This window comes from Amphiura filiformis, unplaced genomic scaffold, assembly GCF_039555335.1.
Source record: "Amphiura filiformis unplaced genomic scaffold, Afil_fr2py scaffold_84, whole genome shotgun sequence".
In the NCBI taxonomy this organism is placed as follows: domain Eukaryota; kingdom Metazoa; phylum Echinodermata; class Ophiuroidea; order Amphilepidida; family Amphiuridae; genus Amphiura; species Amphiura filiformis.
The window spans coordinates 62,088-79,030 of NW_027305548.1; the positions used below are offsets into that span (position 1 = coordinate 62,088).

Sequence of the window (16,943 nt, forward strand, 5' to 3'; positions counted from 1 at the left end):
GTAGTGTTCAATGCTTGCTGATATAAATCTGGAATTATGTCTGTGGTCAGGACATAGCTGCCTCCTAAAGAATACGGAGGATACACTTTTCCCTTTTAAATCTGTTTCAGACACAAAATACCGCACATAGCGTTTATTTATATTTCTTACTATCGGTTGTTTAAAACTCATTTGTCCCAGGCATGACTTCTGGATCATTTTATCAGTAAGAGTTCAAAACACTTATAACTTTCATCAATTCATGGAAGAGAACAAATACCTCATCGTCGACCTTATAGTAATATTTTGCATGACGACAGTTCTCGGAAACCCACTCCAGCCAGTTATTAATTTTGATGTTAAATTTCGGAAAGATTCGATAAAACTACCCTGAATTATATCAGTGTACTTTGCATTCAAGAGCAAGAAGAAGAGCATTAGCTCTATAATTATGTTATCAATCCTAACATGATGCAGTGTCATTTATATAAATATTCCACATCTCAAATACATGACGCAAATTTTGAAATCCATGCATTGTCAAAACGTCTCCAACACGTAGAAAACACGTATCTATCTTACCCCATTTTCGAAGTTTAAAGCCCCTATCAAGTTTAAAACCTTTATTATGTAGCAATGTCATGCCTAGTTTTTTCCCTACGATACCTTGATATCCATCATCCACAGCTATGAGAGTAGTGTTCAATGTTTGCTGATATAAATCTGGAATTATGTCTGTGGTCAGGACATAGCTGCCTCCTGAAGGATACGGTGGGGGCTCATAATTATTGCACAGCCCCTAATAACGTCTACTCCTCAAACCAACTTTGACCAAAATAATACTAAAATTCCTAGTAGAACTCTATAATTATGTTATCAATCCTAACATGATGCAGTGTCATTTATATAAATATTCCACATCTCAAATACATGACGAAATTTTTTTAATCCATGCATTGTCAAAACGCCTCCAACACGTACACACTAAAAACTACGGGGTTATATTTTCCGTGGTCATTTTTAATTGACCACGTTTGGGGTTGTTTTGACCCTTCAAGGGGTTGTACTGTTTTAATTTGACCACATTCACGAGGTCATTTTAGCCACGACGAACGTGGTCAAAAACTTAGTGGTCATTTTGCCGATACCGTCGCGCATTGATATCAGTTTCAATCTTCCACTTTGAAAATCTCAATTCATAAATGAGTTTAAACATGAGCTGCAATTAATGTTTGTTGATTAATAAATAAAACTAATTTTTTGACCGAAGTTACCCAATTTGTCAACTTTATAATGACTTGCATTTCGGCACTATTTGCACACACGGTGTGCATCGGCTCACGTGGTCACATCAGCGCCATATTTGTTCTGATTGTGCAGCTCAGCGGATTGTCGTGTGTGCTTGTCTGCATGATGGAATATGAAAAGTTAGTTGAAAAGTGAGACTGCAAGGATGCATAGACCCTTGTCTATGCACGCAGATTCATTCTAATTTCATGCTGTCGTGGCTGGTGTCTTGGCTGCAGTTGTTATAAGCTTATATCATGTAAGCTTATAATAGGCCTACGTGAACTGTCATAGGCGATGACTGACTGTGTGTGAGTGTGATACACAGATGCATTTTGCAGTTTGCTGTTTATGTAATGCTTTCTCTGTGCAGAAACACACTTATGTCCTGGTGGGACCAGCATGACCATAGGCCTACTAAAAAATCCAAACAACCCCTAAATGTGGTTATTGAGTAACCCTATAAAACAACCCTTTCAAATGGGTCATTTCATTTGACCCCGAAATGAGGTAATTAAGTAACCCAATAAGGCAACCCTTTTGAAGGGGTCATTTCATTTGACCCCGAAATGGGGTAATATTTTGACCCCAATGGGGTTACTATTTGACCCAAATACGTAGTCATTGCAATGACCCCGACCAATGGGGTCAAAATGACCCCGTTAGTGGTATGGTGTTTAGTTGATAACTATGCTGGGGTCAAAAATGACCCCGTTTGGGTCATTTTTTGACCCCGTAGTTTTAAGTGTGTAGAAAACACGTATCTATCTTACCCCATTTATGATATCCATCATCCACAGCTATGAGAGTAGTGTTCAATGCTTGCTGATATAAATCTGGAATTATGTCTGTCGTCAGGACATAGCTGCCTCCTGAAGGATACGGAGGATACACTTTTCCTTTTAAATCTGTTTCAGACACATAATACCGCTTAAAACGTCTATCTTTGTTATTTCTTTCTATCCGTTGTTCGTAAGTTATTTGTCCTAGGCATGACTTCTGGATCATTTTATCCTTAGCATTCAAAACACTTATAAGTTTCATCAATTCATAGAAGAATACAAATACGTCATCGTCGCCCTTATAGTAATATTTTGCATGACGACAGTTCTCGGAAACCCACTTCCAGCCAGTGATTAATTTTGAAGTTAAATTTCTGAAAGAATCGCTAAAAAAATTAAAGCTACCCTGAATTATATCAGTATAGTTTGCATTCTCAATATCTATCTTATGTTGGCTTTTCATATCTTTTGTTAGTCCTAATACAAACAAAAGTTTGATTTTTTCACCCATAATTATTTTTTGTGATCCCCATGTGTTTCGAATAGCAACTCGTCTGTCAAAGTTTTGTGTACCTGAATGTATCAGCGCTATAAAGTAAAGATCCCTAGGCTGGCCAGCTCTGTTGTAACAAGCGCCTGGATGATCATGTACAAGTGTAGTGACTTGCCGAAAGTATTTCTCATTCAAAAGAAGTTTCTGTGTACTCGGATGATGTTTGGCGCAAGATTGAATTGCCGAAGCATTTTTAAAAATTGATTTAGGTCGAAAGGTGATTACATTTGGTACACTACAAAAGTCTGCCTTAAGTTCATTCCCCATAAAGCCATATCTGTGTATCATTGTCCAATTGTAACGCTTCGCGATAATAGCAATGAAGATATCTGGGAAAGGTATTAAAGTCATATTCCAGGAAGCCTGGAAAATACGTTCGGTTGCTTTCCTCGTAAGAACAAACCCAGCTTCTGACGAACAGAGTGGGCCATATGAAATGTTAGAAGATACGGTGATAAGCTTCCCTTGTAGCATTTCAGCGCTTTTAGGTTTCTCTTCGAGAAGCAGTCCAAGGAGCCGATTGTAAGACACAAAAAGTTTGTCATCGCCGAAGAAAATAGACTTTGCATGGGAGCTCTTAGAGTGTAACCATGTGACACCCATCAGGAATTTTAAAGTTGAATTCAAAGTAGTGTCAAGAAAGTTTCCTTGAATGATATCCCGATATCTTTGGCTTTCAAGTTGTACCATGTCCTGTATCGTCTTGACATTTTCACCTTCCGTAGTGGGTAGTCCAAATACAAAAACTAAGCAGACGTTCGAAGTCACATGCCCAGTTCCTTCAGTGTTTAGAGCATTACGAACAGCCATTCTGGATTCAAATGATTCTGGTGATGAAGCAATTACTGACACCAAAACCATCGTGCTTTTTGTACACAGCGGTAACGGTATTACTTCATCTAAAGTCTGTGAGAAAAGACCCTTATTCACGCTATGGAAACTCTTATTACGCTTTGACAGTGGATCTGAAATCGTGCGCTGAGTTTTGATGCCAAATGTAGTTGTCGTCAAAATTAACCCGATGTAAAATTCGAAAATTCTTAATATGGCGATAGCTGCAATCATGATAAGTACAATTTTGGCAAATCGTTTTCTTCTCAACATGTTGACATTAAGGGACGAAGATACAGTCCTGAATAAATGAAATCGAACGTCAACACAGAAAGCTGCACACTCAATTATATTAATTGACGAGCCAAGTAGAGATTGTTTTTTCTAAATCAAATACATTCATTTAATACTATTTTGACTGAAGCATGGTGGTGCTACCATCAGCTGTGATTTTGTCAATATTGTAGACAAAGTATGTACAATTAATAGCAAATTTTATATATAACAAACGAATAGCTGTTATATCGATCCTACTATTCTATAACACCTATAATATGAGCGTTATTGATTGCAATCTCACTAAGCGTACTATTGTGCATTTAATTGCCTTAGACACAGAAATGTTTTTATTCTATGTTTAAGATAATATCGATCAATGTAAAATATCATGAAATTAAATATTGCTCGATACATAATATTGTTAATGGTTAGAATTATAATTTCTTAATAAAGATAGCTGCAATTGTGAAGTACAAATTTGGCAAATCGTTTTCCTTGGTTATATTTTGAATATCCTCTTAATCAAACATTTTGAGACAAAGCAAATGAATTGTGATTATTTTGTTAATTTCATAATTCTTTGTCAATGACGGAGTGAATAAGAATATAGTGAAGATTAAAATCGTATCACTTTTGAATGACAAGCCGAGGGTGTTTACCAACTATATGCATGCCTAACGCAATGCTGTTGATAATTCGATTCATCCCATTGAACTACGTGTGATTTTCGATCCATTGATGTAAAACTACTGCCATTTTTGTTTTCTGTCATTTTTCACAACATATTCTAAGAAAGATATTTAAATTTGTAACAATATTGGGAATAGCTGCTCTAAACTCCGAAAAATTAAGCTTTCAAATTGGGTAAAGCTCTTTTTGGACCATCGGGTCATCACGGAAACGCATCGCCGACTGATCTCAGACACCCCTGCAATCAAGTGTACAATTTCATGGGACACTTGTTCATATTCGCGCACGTGCTTAAAGCCATATTATAACATTTCTGTAAAAATAGATTAGTATTTATTTTCCATAAATGTTAGCTTTTACTGTCAGATATGTCCCCTTTTAATTTTGAGCCGGACAAGTGAGGTAAAGCATAGAAAATTGGAATTTACTACTAGCGCCCATGCATGTTACTCCTGCGGTTGTAATACGGTACGATCCTCGGGTGGGGTGTGTGTGTATATCCCGCACGCCGTGTAGAAATCGTAATAATAAAACGCCGGTTCCATCGTTTTATTCAAAATCTCGGATTTTGACAAAACAACAGCACCTTAAGTCTTGATTTTTGCAGAGTATATTTATTGATTAAGTACATTACAATCGTGCAAAAACCAGAATTAAATTTTTTTTGAGGGCGTTCTTCTCAGCAAATGTTATAATATGGCTTTAAGTAAAATAGTCCATTGGATGTGAAGTTCACCATGATATTTTAATTGTATAGATTCCAACACATTTCGAACCAACCCCCCCCCACCCCCTTGGAGCAAACATATTACACATTTCAAAATTGAGGCGTTTGGTAATTGCTATACAACATTGAATAAGGGGAGCTGGGAGTGTCATGAACTGTGCACGTGTCCCAGCAATTTTGCACTTGATTGTAGGTCACCCAGCTGAAGACCAAAGGTTTTGGTCGTGGTTAGGCCCGTAGCAAGGATTATTATTATTGTTATCTTTCTGGGGAGGGGGTGCTACATTCTAAATGTTGCTTAAAGCCATATTATAACATTTCTGTAAAAATAGATTAGTATTTATTTTCCATAAAATGTTACCTTTTACTGTCAGATACTTAATGTTGAGCCGAACAAGTGAGGTAAAGCATAGCAATTGGAATTTACTACTAGCGCCCATGCATGTTACTCCCGCGGTTGCAATACGGTACGATCCTCTGGGTGTGTGTGTGTATGTGTATCCCGCACGCCGTATACGTAGTGTGCATACGTGTTCGACTATTATTTCCATCGTAATAATAAAACGCCGGTTCCATCGTTTTATTCAAAATCTCGGATTTTGACAAAACTACAGCACCTAAAGTCTTGATTTTTGCAGAGTATCTTTATTGACTAAAGTACATTACAATCGTGTAAAACCAGAATTTAAAAAAAATGAGGGCGTTCTCCTCAGCAAATGTTATAATATGGCTTTAATGTGCTTTTAAAAAATGACTTATTGGGTATACCGTGTGAAGCCCACATCCTTTGGAGCAAGTCGTCACAGTGTATGCCTTATGGGGACCTGAGCCTCGGACATTTTGTAATCATAGAGATTTACACACTTACACATATTTGGTCCCCCTAAAGATAAGAGTGTCCGTAGGGGTGGTGATATGTAAAAAAAAAAGTGTTTTCTACCATCATTTATTGCTTCCATGTGTGAATGCCTCACCATTTTAAAACGTTTTCTTGCCCTTTATATTTTAATGTTATTAAAACGTTTTTACCTAAACCAAACCCCAACATATAACTTCTTTAAAACGTTTTTAACACATTTTTGTGTTTCCTGGGTAATATTTTTGAATGACCCTCGTATATCTTGATCCAAAAATGTCCTGCAAAAATCACTGTACAGCGAAGTTTACTGTATATTTGAACTTTGCATCCTCTGTGTATAAAACCCTCGCACAGGCAATTTGAAAAATGGTGCTGCTTTCACCAATCACTCAATTTCTCAAGGAGACAGGCTTTTTCTACACTGATCCACAGTATTGTCATATGACAACCTTTACAAACGTGTCATATGTGTTGTTTCATAAACCAGATCCCAGCAAGTCGATAGAAGAATATCAATCCCGTGAGGAAGGGGAGCACTTTAGCGTACTCAAAATCTCCTTCGTTGTTGCTGTATTAATGGCACATTATTGGTTATACAAAATGAATAGTTCACATGCACCTTTTTTAGACTGCCAACAATTTAGAGAGCCTAAACCACCACTCTCTTAATACAATCTGCAACGAGAACACTATTGCTTCATAATTAATTCTCTCAGTTACTTTTAAAAACCTCATTACATCTACGGGGATTTTCCTACATCATGCAATGTTCACATTTCGCCTTACGAATAAACTAAGATATGGACCATATTCTATCATAGCCTGAAATTTAAGTTCTGAACAATAACTTTAAATCGTACTTCGGTCGTATAACTATTTTTAGCTATTCTTGTCGCTCTTGCTCCAATCGAAATTATGTCTTGTTGTGGTGTCTGGTTTAACACGTGTTGTTTTTTTATTTTTAACTGGATTTCTTTTCTTTTTTTACGGACGAACGTCAACTTTGAGTTTTTGAATATCAACTGAAATGTTTGTGTAGAGAACGCTGAGTGTAATTGTTGGTTTCCGGTACTGAAGATTATTCAAACCGTCAATATGGAGTCGTTTTTTAAAATGTTTCAACAGGTGAACCCTATAACAAAAACAAATAAATTAATTGATTAATTATAGATAAATGAATAAATCAATTAATCAATAATACAAAGAAATGAAATAAAGATAGAAAGAAAAAAGAAAGAAGGAAGCAAAAGAAAGAAAGTAAGAAAGAAAGAAAAATGAAGAAAAAACAAGAAAGAAGGAAGGAAAGAAAAAAGAAACAAACAAACAAAGAATGAAAATAAGAAAGAAAACAAGAAAGAAAGAAAGAAAATAACGAAAGAAAACACGATAGAAATAAAGAAATTAAAGTAGGAAAGAAACTAATAATCAATATTGAATCACACCGTATTACAATATCACACCATATTATACTGATGAATCAGCGCACGTCGTCAACAGCGAGCTCCACTGACTGAGTTTTGGGGTATTTTTCACTGGTTTGCTGTCATTTACTTATCAGGCGGTCCACCGTTATTATAAGGACTATGCTAATGATAAATTTTAAAGACTATGACTAGAATCATAGCTTTAATACTTTTTCATATATGACGCTAACTAGTTCATCTCGTATATCTGCAACACAGCGCTACCAGTAGGGTTCAATTGCCTATTGTGAGTGCCCTTGTGTTGTGTGCATACATGTAGTTAACAATAACTGTATGATGTCAGTAGTGAGTCATTAAAAGTGTATAATATATAATTCATCTCATGGCTATGAGCTATTAAGGCAGCAATAATATCTTACCGTTCTGGCATGTGCGGAGCACTATGATGATGATGTTTAATACAATTATAGTATCCTGTTGGTCCTTTAGCCCGTGTGATGTCTAGTTTAGCTTCTTTAACGCGCTTACGAATCTCATCGTCTTCACCGCCCCAGCCCCAGTAAACATTAGGAAAACCATTTATCTGGAATACTTGACTCCGTGTTAATCCTGTCATACCACCAAATAAAGTTGAATACAAAATACTAAAACATAAAAAACACACATACAAAAAAAAAAGATAATAGTTGATGAAGGAAAATCTGATCACAATTTTGTAATTATATTTGTGATAAATATTTGTAGATTACATTTTTGTTCATTCTCTCACCTCGGTATTATGCCAACAATGTTTTTGTGATTGAATTAGGTTAATTCTTTTTTTCAAAGGTCAAGCTATGTGTATACTTTTGTGTGTGATCATGACATTAAAAAACAGTTTGTGAAATTGCGTTTTGTGAAAACTTCAACTGCAAGGGGATAATATTCACGCAAAATTCGCTTGTTTTTACTGGAGCAAGCAGAATAGGATACTTCTTGTAAAAGTATAACAGGTTTCTAAATACAACATGTCATATGTTATATCTCGTAGCAATGGTGGTAGAGAGGCGGGAGAGGGGAGGGCATTGGAAGTGGACAGGGAGGGAGGTGCATTGGTGGTAGGAAAGGAGAGGGACAACTCTTCCATGGGACATTCTCTCCTCTTGCTTGACCCTCCCTTGTGGGATACTGGTAGTAGTGATATTTTACGTTTTAGACCTTTTTTGACAATTTTTGTCAATAACGATTTCCATTTGAGGGTTGCCTCCCCATGCCCTCCTTAAAGAAAAATCCTGACAACACCACTGAGGTGGGGCAAAAGGTGAGAGTGTCCAGGAGTGGAAGTGGGGTATTATAGGAGGGGGTAAAGTTTGAGAGAGCAAGAATAGATGGAGGGGAGAGGGAAGGGAGCCCGGGAGGGAAGAATATGGAGACGGGAGTGGGGGTGAAGCAGGGGGGGGGGAGATAGAGCAGGAGGGGAAAGAAAATAATGGGTTTGTCAGCAACGACAACGTGCCTAAGATAATTAAAGCTTACGTATAATTCCAGCGATCCGCACCGCTCAAGAAATGCCTAGGCATACCGCTACAGCCATAGTAGTTGTAATCACTGAGAGGGACATGATCCACGTCATGAAAAATAAAACAGTCCCATTTGGAGAAATTCAGTGCCTCCAGAAAACCTACGTTCATTAGCATAGCTCGGTTGAAGTTAAGATCGTTTGCCTGTGACAAAAAAAACACCAAAAGGACAAAGAACAATAAAAATGCATATATTGAATATACGTAGATTATGCGATCTTGTATTATGTGCAGAATTTCATAGAAATACCAGCATTTATAAATTTTACCAGTGTGCCATTTAGACCTCACGGCACTTTGATAGACGCACGGAAGTAATAATGTTTTGTCAATCTTTCGTCCAAATGAACAAATTGTGAAGGACGAAGGGACCTGTAGGGAATTCTGCACACCATGAATAAAGTTCAGTAAAAAAATGCTTTCTGTAGGTTGCTTAAAACCTAAATGCAAAACTTTGTCTTTTTTCATGTTTTTAAAGACTATTCCTGTTATAATTGGATTTGGGTTGGTTTTGTGCTAAAGGTGCTAACGTGCACGCCGTGTATATTAAGAAATCCACAAGTACGTTTGTACGTATTAATAATTATTATTACTTACCTGTTCGGCAACATAAAATCCAAACTCGAGCTTCTGATGTTGTAACATGGTTGTCAACTCTCGGATAATGATTGGTAGATGAAATGCACGGTCTCTGTATGGAAACACGATGGCCACCTGTGGAATAATCAGTGCAAAACTGTGGCGATTATTATTATTAAACAAGAACTCAAAGAACACATAAGGACTATTCTCTAAATTCCTTAGGTTTTCATTGTACGTGCATAATAAAACGTTTTTTGTGTGATTCTCTTAAAATCTGGCACTTTTTCACAATTTCTGATTACTCAGTTGGATTCCTTCTTTACGTGATGCCCAAAAAACAATAGCATTTCTTAGCACGGTTAAAGCCAAGAAATGACTGCTGGTGATATTCGTGGCAACATAATCAATTTATATATTCTCTAATGCTTACATTTAGTTGTGACATTCGTGTCATTATAAAAATAGATCAAAATATTTTGAAGATGGGGTGTGCATTAATACGCCGTCGTTCTTAGAAATGTACATGCCTACTGTGTGTTAACTCTCTTCACGCGGGTGTCGACTGCAGACGACGATTTTTTTTAATTCAAAAATTTCAGAAATGTAAATTTTCATGACCATATTTGGAATCAGCATGAAAAATGCATTAAAATGAGTACAAATAAGTCTAGTATTGATTCAGTAGTTCTTAAGAGAGCTCTTGATATTTTGAGAAAATATTTCAAAACTTTTTCCATTGAAGCGCATGGCTAGCACTCAGAGCAGTTCAGTGATTCCATCTTATTTTCAATATTAAGTAATCTTGTTTAAAGTATTTATTAAAACATAAAACAGAAGATAAGATCTATGCTAAATCATGAATTTAGAATAATAATCATGATAATTGTGTTAAAACATGACTTTAACATGTTTAAACATGGACCCTTAGTTATAGTTTCATGGTTTAATGATATGCATTTGTTCTAAACAATAAATTTGTCTGTTACAAAATTATTAAAATAAGATATAAGCACAGGCTTTCGATTTGAATAATGCAACTTTTACCATGTTTACTGCCTGCGGTTCGTTGGGACTGGCCTTATTTTCCTTTTTCTTTGTCTTCAATTCTAATACACTTGGGAGAGTTCCTGCAATCTTATTGATTCTTAGCTGTGTTATACCACACGATATTACACGGTTCAGCGAGTGTTACAGGTAGCTTTGAATCACCTTTTGACAGATTCTCTTAAGGGGTACTACACCCCTGGCCAATTGTGTGCCTATTTTTGCATTTTTCTCAAAAATTACAGCGCATTGGTGACAAGTAACATATGTATATTATAGGGGCAAGGAATACAACTACTGCACTGAAAATTCAGCAACTCAAAGCAAATAGTTATTGATTTATTGATCAAATAGTGATTTTCCCCCATTTTTTGACTGTAACTCCACAAATGATGTCTGTGCTGAAATAAAATTTTCAGTGCAGTAGTTGTAGTCCTTGCCCCTATAATATACATATCTTACTTGTCATCAATGCGCTATAATTTTTGAGAAAAATGCAAAAATAGGCACAAAATTGTGCAGGGGTGTAGTACCCCCTTAAGTGTCCCTCGTACACAGTTGCCTATTTGTACACGTTTAATTGCTCAACAAGCAATAGTCTTGATGAAGACAACACAGCCTAACCAGACAGCCAAGAACTGGACAGCTAAGGCATGGAAAGACCAATGGCTTCAGTCTTCCTCACCACTCCAGCGCTTTGTCACAGACCCAACAGACACAATCCCAGGCTTCAATCTACCCAGGTCTGCTTGGACAAAGTTAAACCGCCTGAGAAGTGGAGTTGGACGCTTCAATGCCAACCTGTTCCAATGGGGCTTAAAGGAAAGCCCAGCATGCGAGTGCGGTAGTGAGGAACAAACAGCCGACCACGTCATCTCATCCTGTCATCTCCATAGACCACCGAATGGTTTATCCGGCCTGATTGAAGTCGACGAAGCCACCAGGGACTGGTTGATGCGTACTGGGCTTGAAATTTAATGAAATTTAATGTTTTGGCTTTTATATCTTGTTTCTTCCTGATATACGCAAGAAGAAGAAGTTGCCTATTCATATTCGCCTTTTAGCATTGTTCTATTGATGCAGTAAGCGGCAAAAACAATACCTTTACTCTCTAATTCTGTTTTTAAGTTCCCTTTCTTTCCGTATCATGGTATATTAAGCCAGCAGGCTTTTTTAGTCTGGCTTGAGAATATTTCCTGAGCCTAGTCCCATCAAGACCCATGTATGTCCCCGTTTAAAAATAGAGGCAAAGAAACAAATGAACCAACCTTCCATCTCGGAAAACACTCCTTTGGTGTCCAAATCCCACCAGGGGTATACACATAATTGTTTATCACCATTCCACTAGATTCTAACACTTTCTTGTAATATTTGTTCCCGCATTGGTCACTACTCGTAAGATAGTTACATGGCACAAAAGTCTTGTTCGAAGAGACACGATTATTGTTGATGAGATGGGTAGTCTTTTCTGCCAGTCGCTTAGCATCCTTGAGTCTGTCTCCAAATAATATTTGTTCAACTTTGTCCAAGGATACCTCGCTTAAATTTAACTTTCTTTCGCGAACTAAAATTAAGGAGATAAGAGTAATAATAATTATGTCATCAGATTTACAGTTCCTAAAATATTGGCACAAGTATTTCTATAACTACGAGTGCTGATTAGAAATGTATATAGATAACATTTAACAGAAAGAGAAGCAGAATACGATACAAGTTATTTTCAGCCATTTATATCCTTAAGAAAGACAGACATGTCATAATTACAGCCAGCAGCCAATAGCGCTCGGATGTAGACCTCATGCGTTGAAATTGGCCACGGAATAAAAGACACGGTGATCCAAAATACCAAGTAAGATGTAATGCGAATTCAAATGATGCAGATTGCTGCATTGGATGCCCTGTTGATTTGTACACTACACACGCTTGATTTCTTTCCTACCTTGGGTTTTCGAACTCCTTTTTTTTAAATGATTATCAACCGGTTTTAACAATTGAAATCTCATTTCATAATTAAGGGCATTGGTTTTAATTTGACGCAATTGTCTTTTTTAGGATATAATGAGTACTTTACTTGTTTTGCGGTTGTATAACAGTGCTAACTTGATGTTACTGTTGCTTTTGTTTTATTTCTCTAGCGCAAACTTGTATGTGGGTTTTGTACCAAATCAACGACTATATAGTGCTTTAACCATAGTTCAATAAAAGACTCACTTAGACCTGGAATGTCGAATTCAGGACAAGCTGACGTGGCATTAAACCATTCAGTCTTTTTTACCATATCTGCAAATAAATAATAAACGTTCAATTTAGATCTCTAAAAAGGGTTTATAAACTAATTTTTCGCAAACTCGCACTTTAATAAAGGACATGTAATCATGAGTGCGCGATGGTTCGAATCCGAACGGTTCTGATTTTCTCTCTCTCTCCTTTATTAAAGTCCGATTTGCCTGAGCTTCACTTCTTTATTTACAAATACGACTTATCACACCGACAACGGTAATAACAACAGTAAAAATATGTTTATCCATTCTACAAAAAAGCAGGGATAAATGGATTGTGGTCGATCTTTTGATGAAACATGCATTTTTAATTAACAACAATATTTGGTTAATCTATTTATCAATTAACAATGACTTTTCCATACCTTTAGGATGCGTGGCACAAATAGCATTGATCGTATTATTTTTACCAATCACTCTAGGTCGAAAGGTGATTACGTGTGATAAAGTGCAAACGTCACTCTTGAGTTCAATATCGCCCATGAAACCAACTCTATCTAATACTGTCCAATTGTAATACTGTGCAATAGTACCAATGAAGATATCCGGAAAAGGAATCAGTGTCATATTCCAAGAAACTTGGAATATTCTTTCAGTGGCTTTCTTTGTAAGCACAAGCCCAGCTTCCGACGAACAAAATTGATGATATGACAGATTGAACATTTGCTGTACAGATTTGGGTACATGGGCAAGCTTCCCTGCAAGATTTCGCCATTTTCGGGTTTCACTTTACGTAGCAGCACAAGAAGCCGTTCGTAGAACACATGAAGATTGTCATCACCAAAGAAAATGAACTTGGCTTGTGACGCTCTTGAGTGTACCCACTTCACGCTCATAAGAAATTTGAGTGTTGAATTCAAGTTAGTGTCAAGAAATTGTCCTTGAATTACATCTTGATATCTTTGGCTTTCCTTCATTACCATTTCTTGTATCTTACTTGTATTTTTGCCTTCCGTAGTAGGTAGTCCAAGAACAAACACCAAGCAAACGCTCGATTTCACAGCCTCAGAGACTCTCCCTTCAGCGATGAGAGCTTTCCGAATAGTCATTCTGGAATCAAATGATTCTGGTGATGAAGCAATAACTGATAACACACTCTCTCCTATGCCTGCTCGGCACTCTGGTAATGGTATTACAGCATCTAAAGTCTGCGCAAACAGGATATCATTAACGTTTTGTAGACTCTTAGTGGATTTGTGCAGCGTAGTTTTGATACATGCATGTTTCTTGCTTATTGTTTCGAGGTAATGCCCGACACCCCTTAATATTACGACCAGCAATATAATAGCAAGCATATTTTTGACAAATTTTGTTTGTCGAGCCATTTTTTAACCAATTATAAACTATAGAAGAAATTAAATAATTATTCGTGGCTGCAGCACACAAGGCATTGACGGTAAAAACACAAAATGGATTTGTATAATTGTTTTCTATTGTTGTATAGTATCGGTGTTCAATAAAACAATATAGACAGTTAAAATCGAAATTATCCACTTGCATAACACCATCTGGTGTGATATCTGTATTTACAAAATGTCCTGCATGCGCTATCGATCTTGTGATTGTTTGGTACGCCTGACACAAAAATAATAATCCATCACAATGTTGTTGGATGGAAAAGCTGACAAAACATATCATTGAATCAAAATTATTCATTACGTTTCATACTCATTATCTAATTTTCATCATATGTTTTGATGAGATACACGGTTGTTTGATGTAATGTAAAACTGTGTTGATCATTTTTAAGTAAAGTTGAACAATGGTGGCGCTATTTATCTTAAATCTTGTTTGCATCTTTACAAGGTGTAGACACTTGTATAATGGTATTAGAACATCAGAGAAATACAAACAAGTGCCAAGGACTTTTTCAAAAAACTTTTTATCATGAAATGTAAGGAATAAGTCATATCATTTCACTAATTTAAATCAAAAATATATGTAACTAGCGCCCTCAATTTACACACAAACGTACCGTTAATAGAATAAAAATTACCACAAAAAATAATACTTTGATGTAGACACGAAAATCTATATTAGAAATAGCTTTAGAATATACGTGTATTTGTGTAATAGCTGTTGGTATTGTTCAGATCTAGAAATGAACATCATAAAATATTTTTCGAGAAAAATTAATAAATGACCACATCAGATAACCGTGGGTAGTAAATCACCAAGCAAACACACCAGAGTGTTTAAATGTTTACAACTTTTTGGTCAAAACGTTATAATAACATAAAATATCGGGCTATATAAATGGTCATGAATATGTTTAAGGAATTTTTTGCAACACGTCTAGCGAATGGTGGATGAGTTGCAATCTCATCTGAACGTATCATAGCGTTGTTTTTGATACCATTGTATATGATATTTTTACTTTGATGTTTCGCGGGAGCATATGCCATGTATGCGGCGTCTGTAAGGGCGTGCGTATGTACGCCAGCGCTTTGAGCGTCCACTGCTACTTGAAGCAGCTACTAATGTAATACACACTGACGTCACTGCTACATCAGGGGGAAAAATAATAGCTATTTGTCTTCTCTATCTAGAGTATGGGCAGTCTCTATATTATGTCATTTGAAATCAATATAACTTAATATCATAAGATTAAAAAAATAGAATAAATACAAACGTATGGTATGGTTGCGTCATTCAACCCTCATTCAACCCTCATTCGCCCCTCTAAAACAGAGGGCCGTCCTTACGACGGGTATTTTTCCGTAACAAATCCGTTTTGGATTTCAGATTTTTCAACCGATCACAAATTTGTGTCTCCTAGTGATAAGGAGGTGGGTCAATTTTTTTTTCTTGGGGTTAAAATGAGTATAAAGTATAATGCCCCACAATTAGTCGTTTGGCGGTAAATTTGGGCTTTTCGCGTGCCAGAAAAAAATGATGGGATTTAAAACGTAAAAGGTAGGAAGGTGATTTCATTTTAGTAAACTGCAAAAACGAATAACTGGTCTAAATTCAATGCTATTTAGATTAAATTTCTAAACAAAAATAAAATTTTGACAGAAAAACGGACTTTATATTCAATGAAATTGGGCTAATTTAATGGGCTAATTTACTCGGCTAAGAGCATAATTATATAACATATCAATATGACATGTAAACTGGAATGATGCATATTATGGAAATGTGTCCACATAAATTTATTCAAAATATATAATGTCTTGAAATGATTGTTCATTCTGGGTATAATTCACCCCTGGAAAAGATTCAAAGCTTATCAAAAAATGCCATCCAATATCATTATTAAATATCGATTACAAAATAGGTACAAAGGCAAGTGCTAAACGAAGCTCGTCTGATTTCTCTTAATTGGAAGATTCTTCACAACATATACCCCACAAAAACAATGTTGTATAAAATGGGCAAAGAAAATTCTAATATGTGTGAAACCTGTAATGTTATTGATCATGTTGATCATTTCTTTTACTATTGCAAAAAAATCAATCCCATTTGGGATAAAGTCAAAACAGTGATATCTTAGAATATCCAACATAACATCTCTCTCAATGTTAAAAATGTCATGTTTGGTGAACATGGTTCACACAGCAAAGAAAACGTGTTTGTCAACTATGTAATTGTAATTGCCAAGCTTTGTATTAGCAAATATAGATATGGTAATCACCCCAATCTTCTCTTTTTGTTTGAAAATGAACTCAAAATTCGCAATATATCTAATTGTTCAACTTAATTTCTTATACTTGTATATTTTATATAGTGTAATGCAATAATCTGTGTGTTCTGAAAATGTGTGATTTAATGATTTAAATATGTATAATATGTGGTTTTCGTAATATGTATAATAAAGGCTTATGCCTGACAACTCGTCAAAAAAAAAAAAAAAAAGTCTTCCAAAGAGGGAGTATGAGTTTTGAATAGAATAGACCATTGGGTAACTTTGTTTGAAATACTCACTCCAGTTGTGGAAGATATAGGTAAAGCCATAATACAGAGGGGAGTATGGGTTTCAAAATGATAAAACCCTGACCAGTTACATTTCAAAAACATACTTCCCTGTGGAAGATATTTTTAAAATCTTCTACTGGGGTAGTGTGG

The 16,943-nt window shown here is 36.0% G+C and overlaps 2 protein-coding genes across 2 annotated transcripts; both read right to left on the minus strand.

Moving 5' to 3' along the window:
- Nucleotides 1-273: 273 nt before the first annotated feature.
- LOC140144822 (uncharacterized) lies at nucleotides 274-3,721 on the minus strand. Its single transcript, XM_072166629.1, has 2 exons — nucleotides 2,020-3,721; nucleotides 274-757 (listed from the first exon to the last, which is right to left on the minus strand). Exons 1-2 carry the CDS (start codon nucleotides 3,703-3,705, stop codon nucleotides 443-445), a joined length of 2,001 nt encoding a protein of 666 aa, XP_072022730.1. The 5' UTR covers nucleotides 3,706-3,721; the 3' UTR covers nucleotides 274-442.
- A 1,394-nt stretch (nucleotides 3,722-5,115) lies between these two features.
- LOC140144818 (beta-1,4-galactosyltransferase 6-like) lies at nucleotides 5,116-14,123 on the minus strand. The gene is made up of 7 exons (XM_072166624.1): nucleotides 13,241-14,123; nucleotides 12,808-12,876; nucleotides 11,865-12,160; nucleotides 9,568-9,684; nucleotides 8,927-9,114; nucleotides 7,831-8,055; nucleotides 5,116-7,119 (listed from the first exon to the last, which is right to left on the minus strand). The coding sequence occupies exons 1-7, from the start codon at nucleotides 13,536-13,538 to the stop codon at nucleotides 6,972-6,974; spliced, it is 1,341 nt and encodes a 446-aa protein (XP_072022725.1). The 5' UTR covers nucleotides 13,539-14,123; the 3' UTR covers nucleotides 5,116-6,971.
- Nucleotides 14,124-16,943: the final 2,820 nt, after the last annotated feature.

Coding starts and splice junctions, on each gene's coding strand:
- LOC140144818 (XM_072166624.1), bottom strand. CDS start 13,538: ATGTTCAATCTGTCATATCATCAATTTTGTTCGTCGGAAGCTGGGCTT. Junction 12,877..13,240: donor TTGTGCCACGCATCCTAAAG/GTATGGAAAAGT, acceptor ATTTATTTGCAG/ATATGGTAAAAAAGACTGAA. Junction 9,115..9,567: donor GATTTTATGTTGCCGAACAG/GTAAGTAATAAT, acceptor TTTTTGTCACAG/GCAAACGATCTTAACTTCAA.
- LOC140144822 (XM_072166629.1), bottom strand. CDS start 3,705: ATGTTGAGAAGAAAACGATTTGCCAAAATTGTACTTATCATGATTGCA. Junction 758..2,019: donor GTAAGATAGATACGTGTTTT/CTACACACTTAA, acceptor AATAATTATGAG/CCCCCACCGTATCCTTCAGG.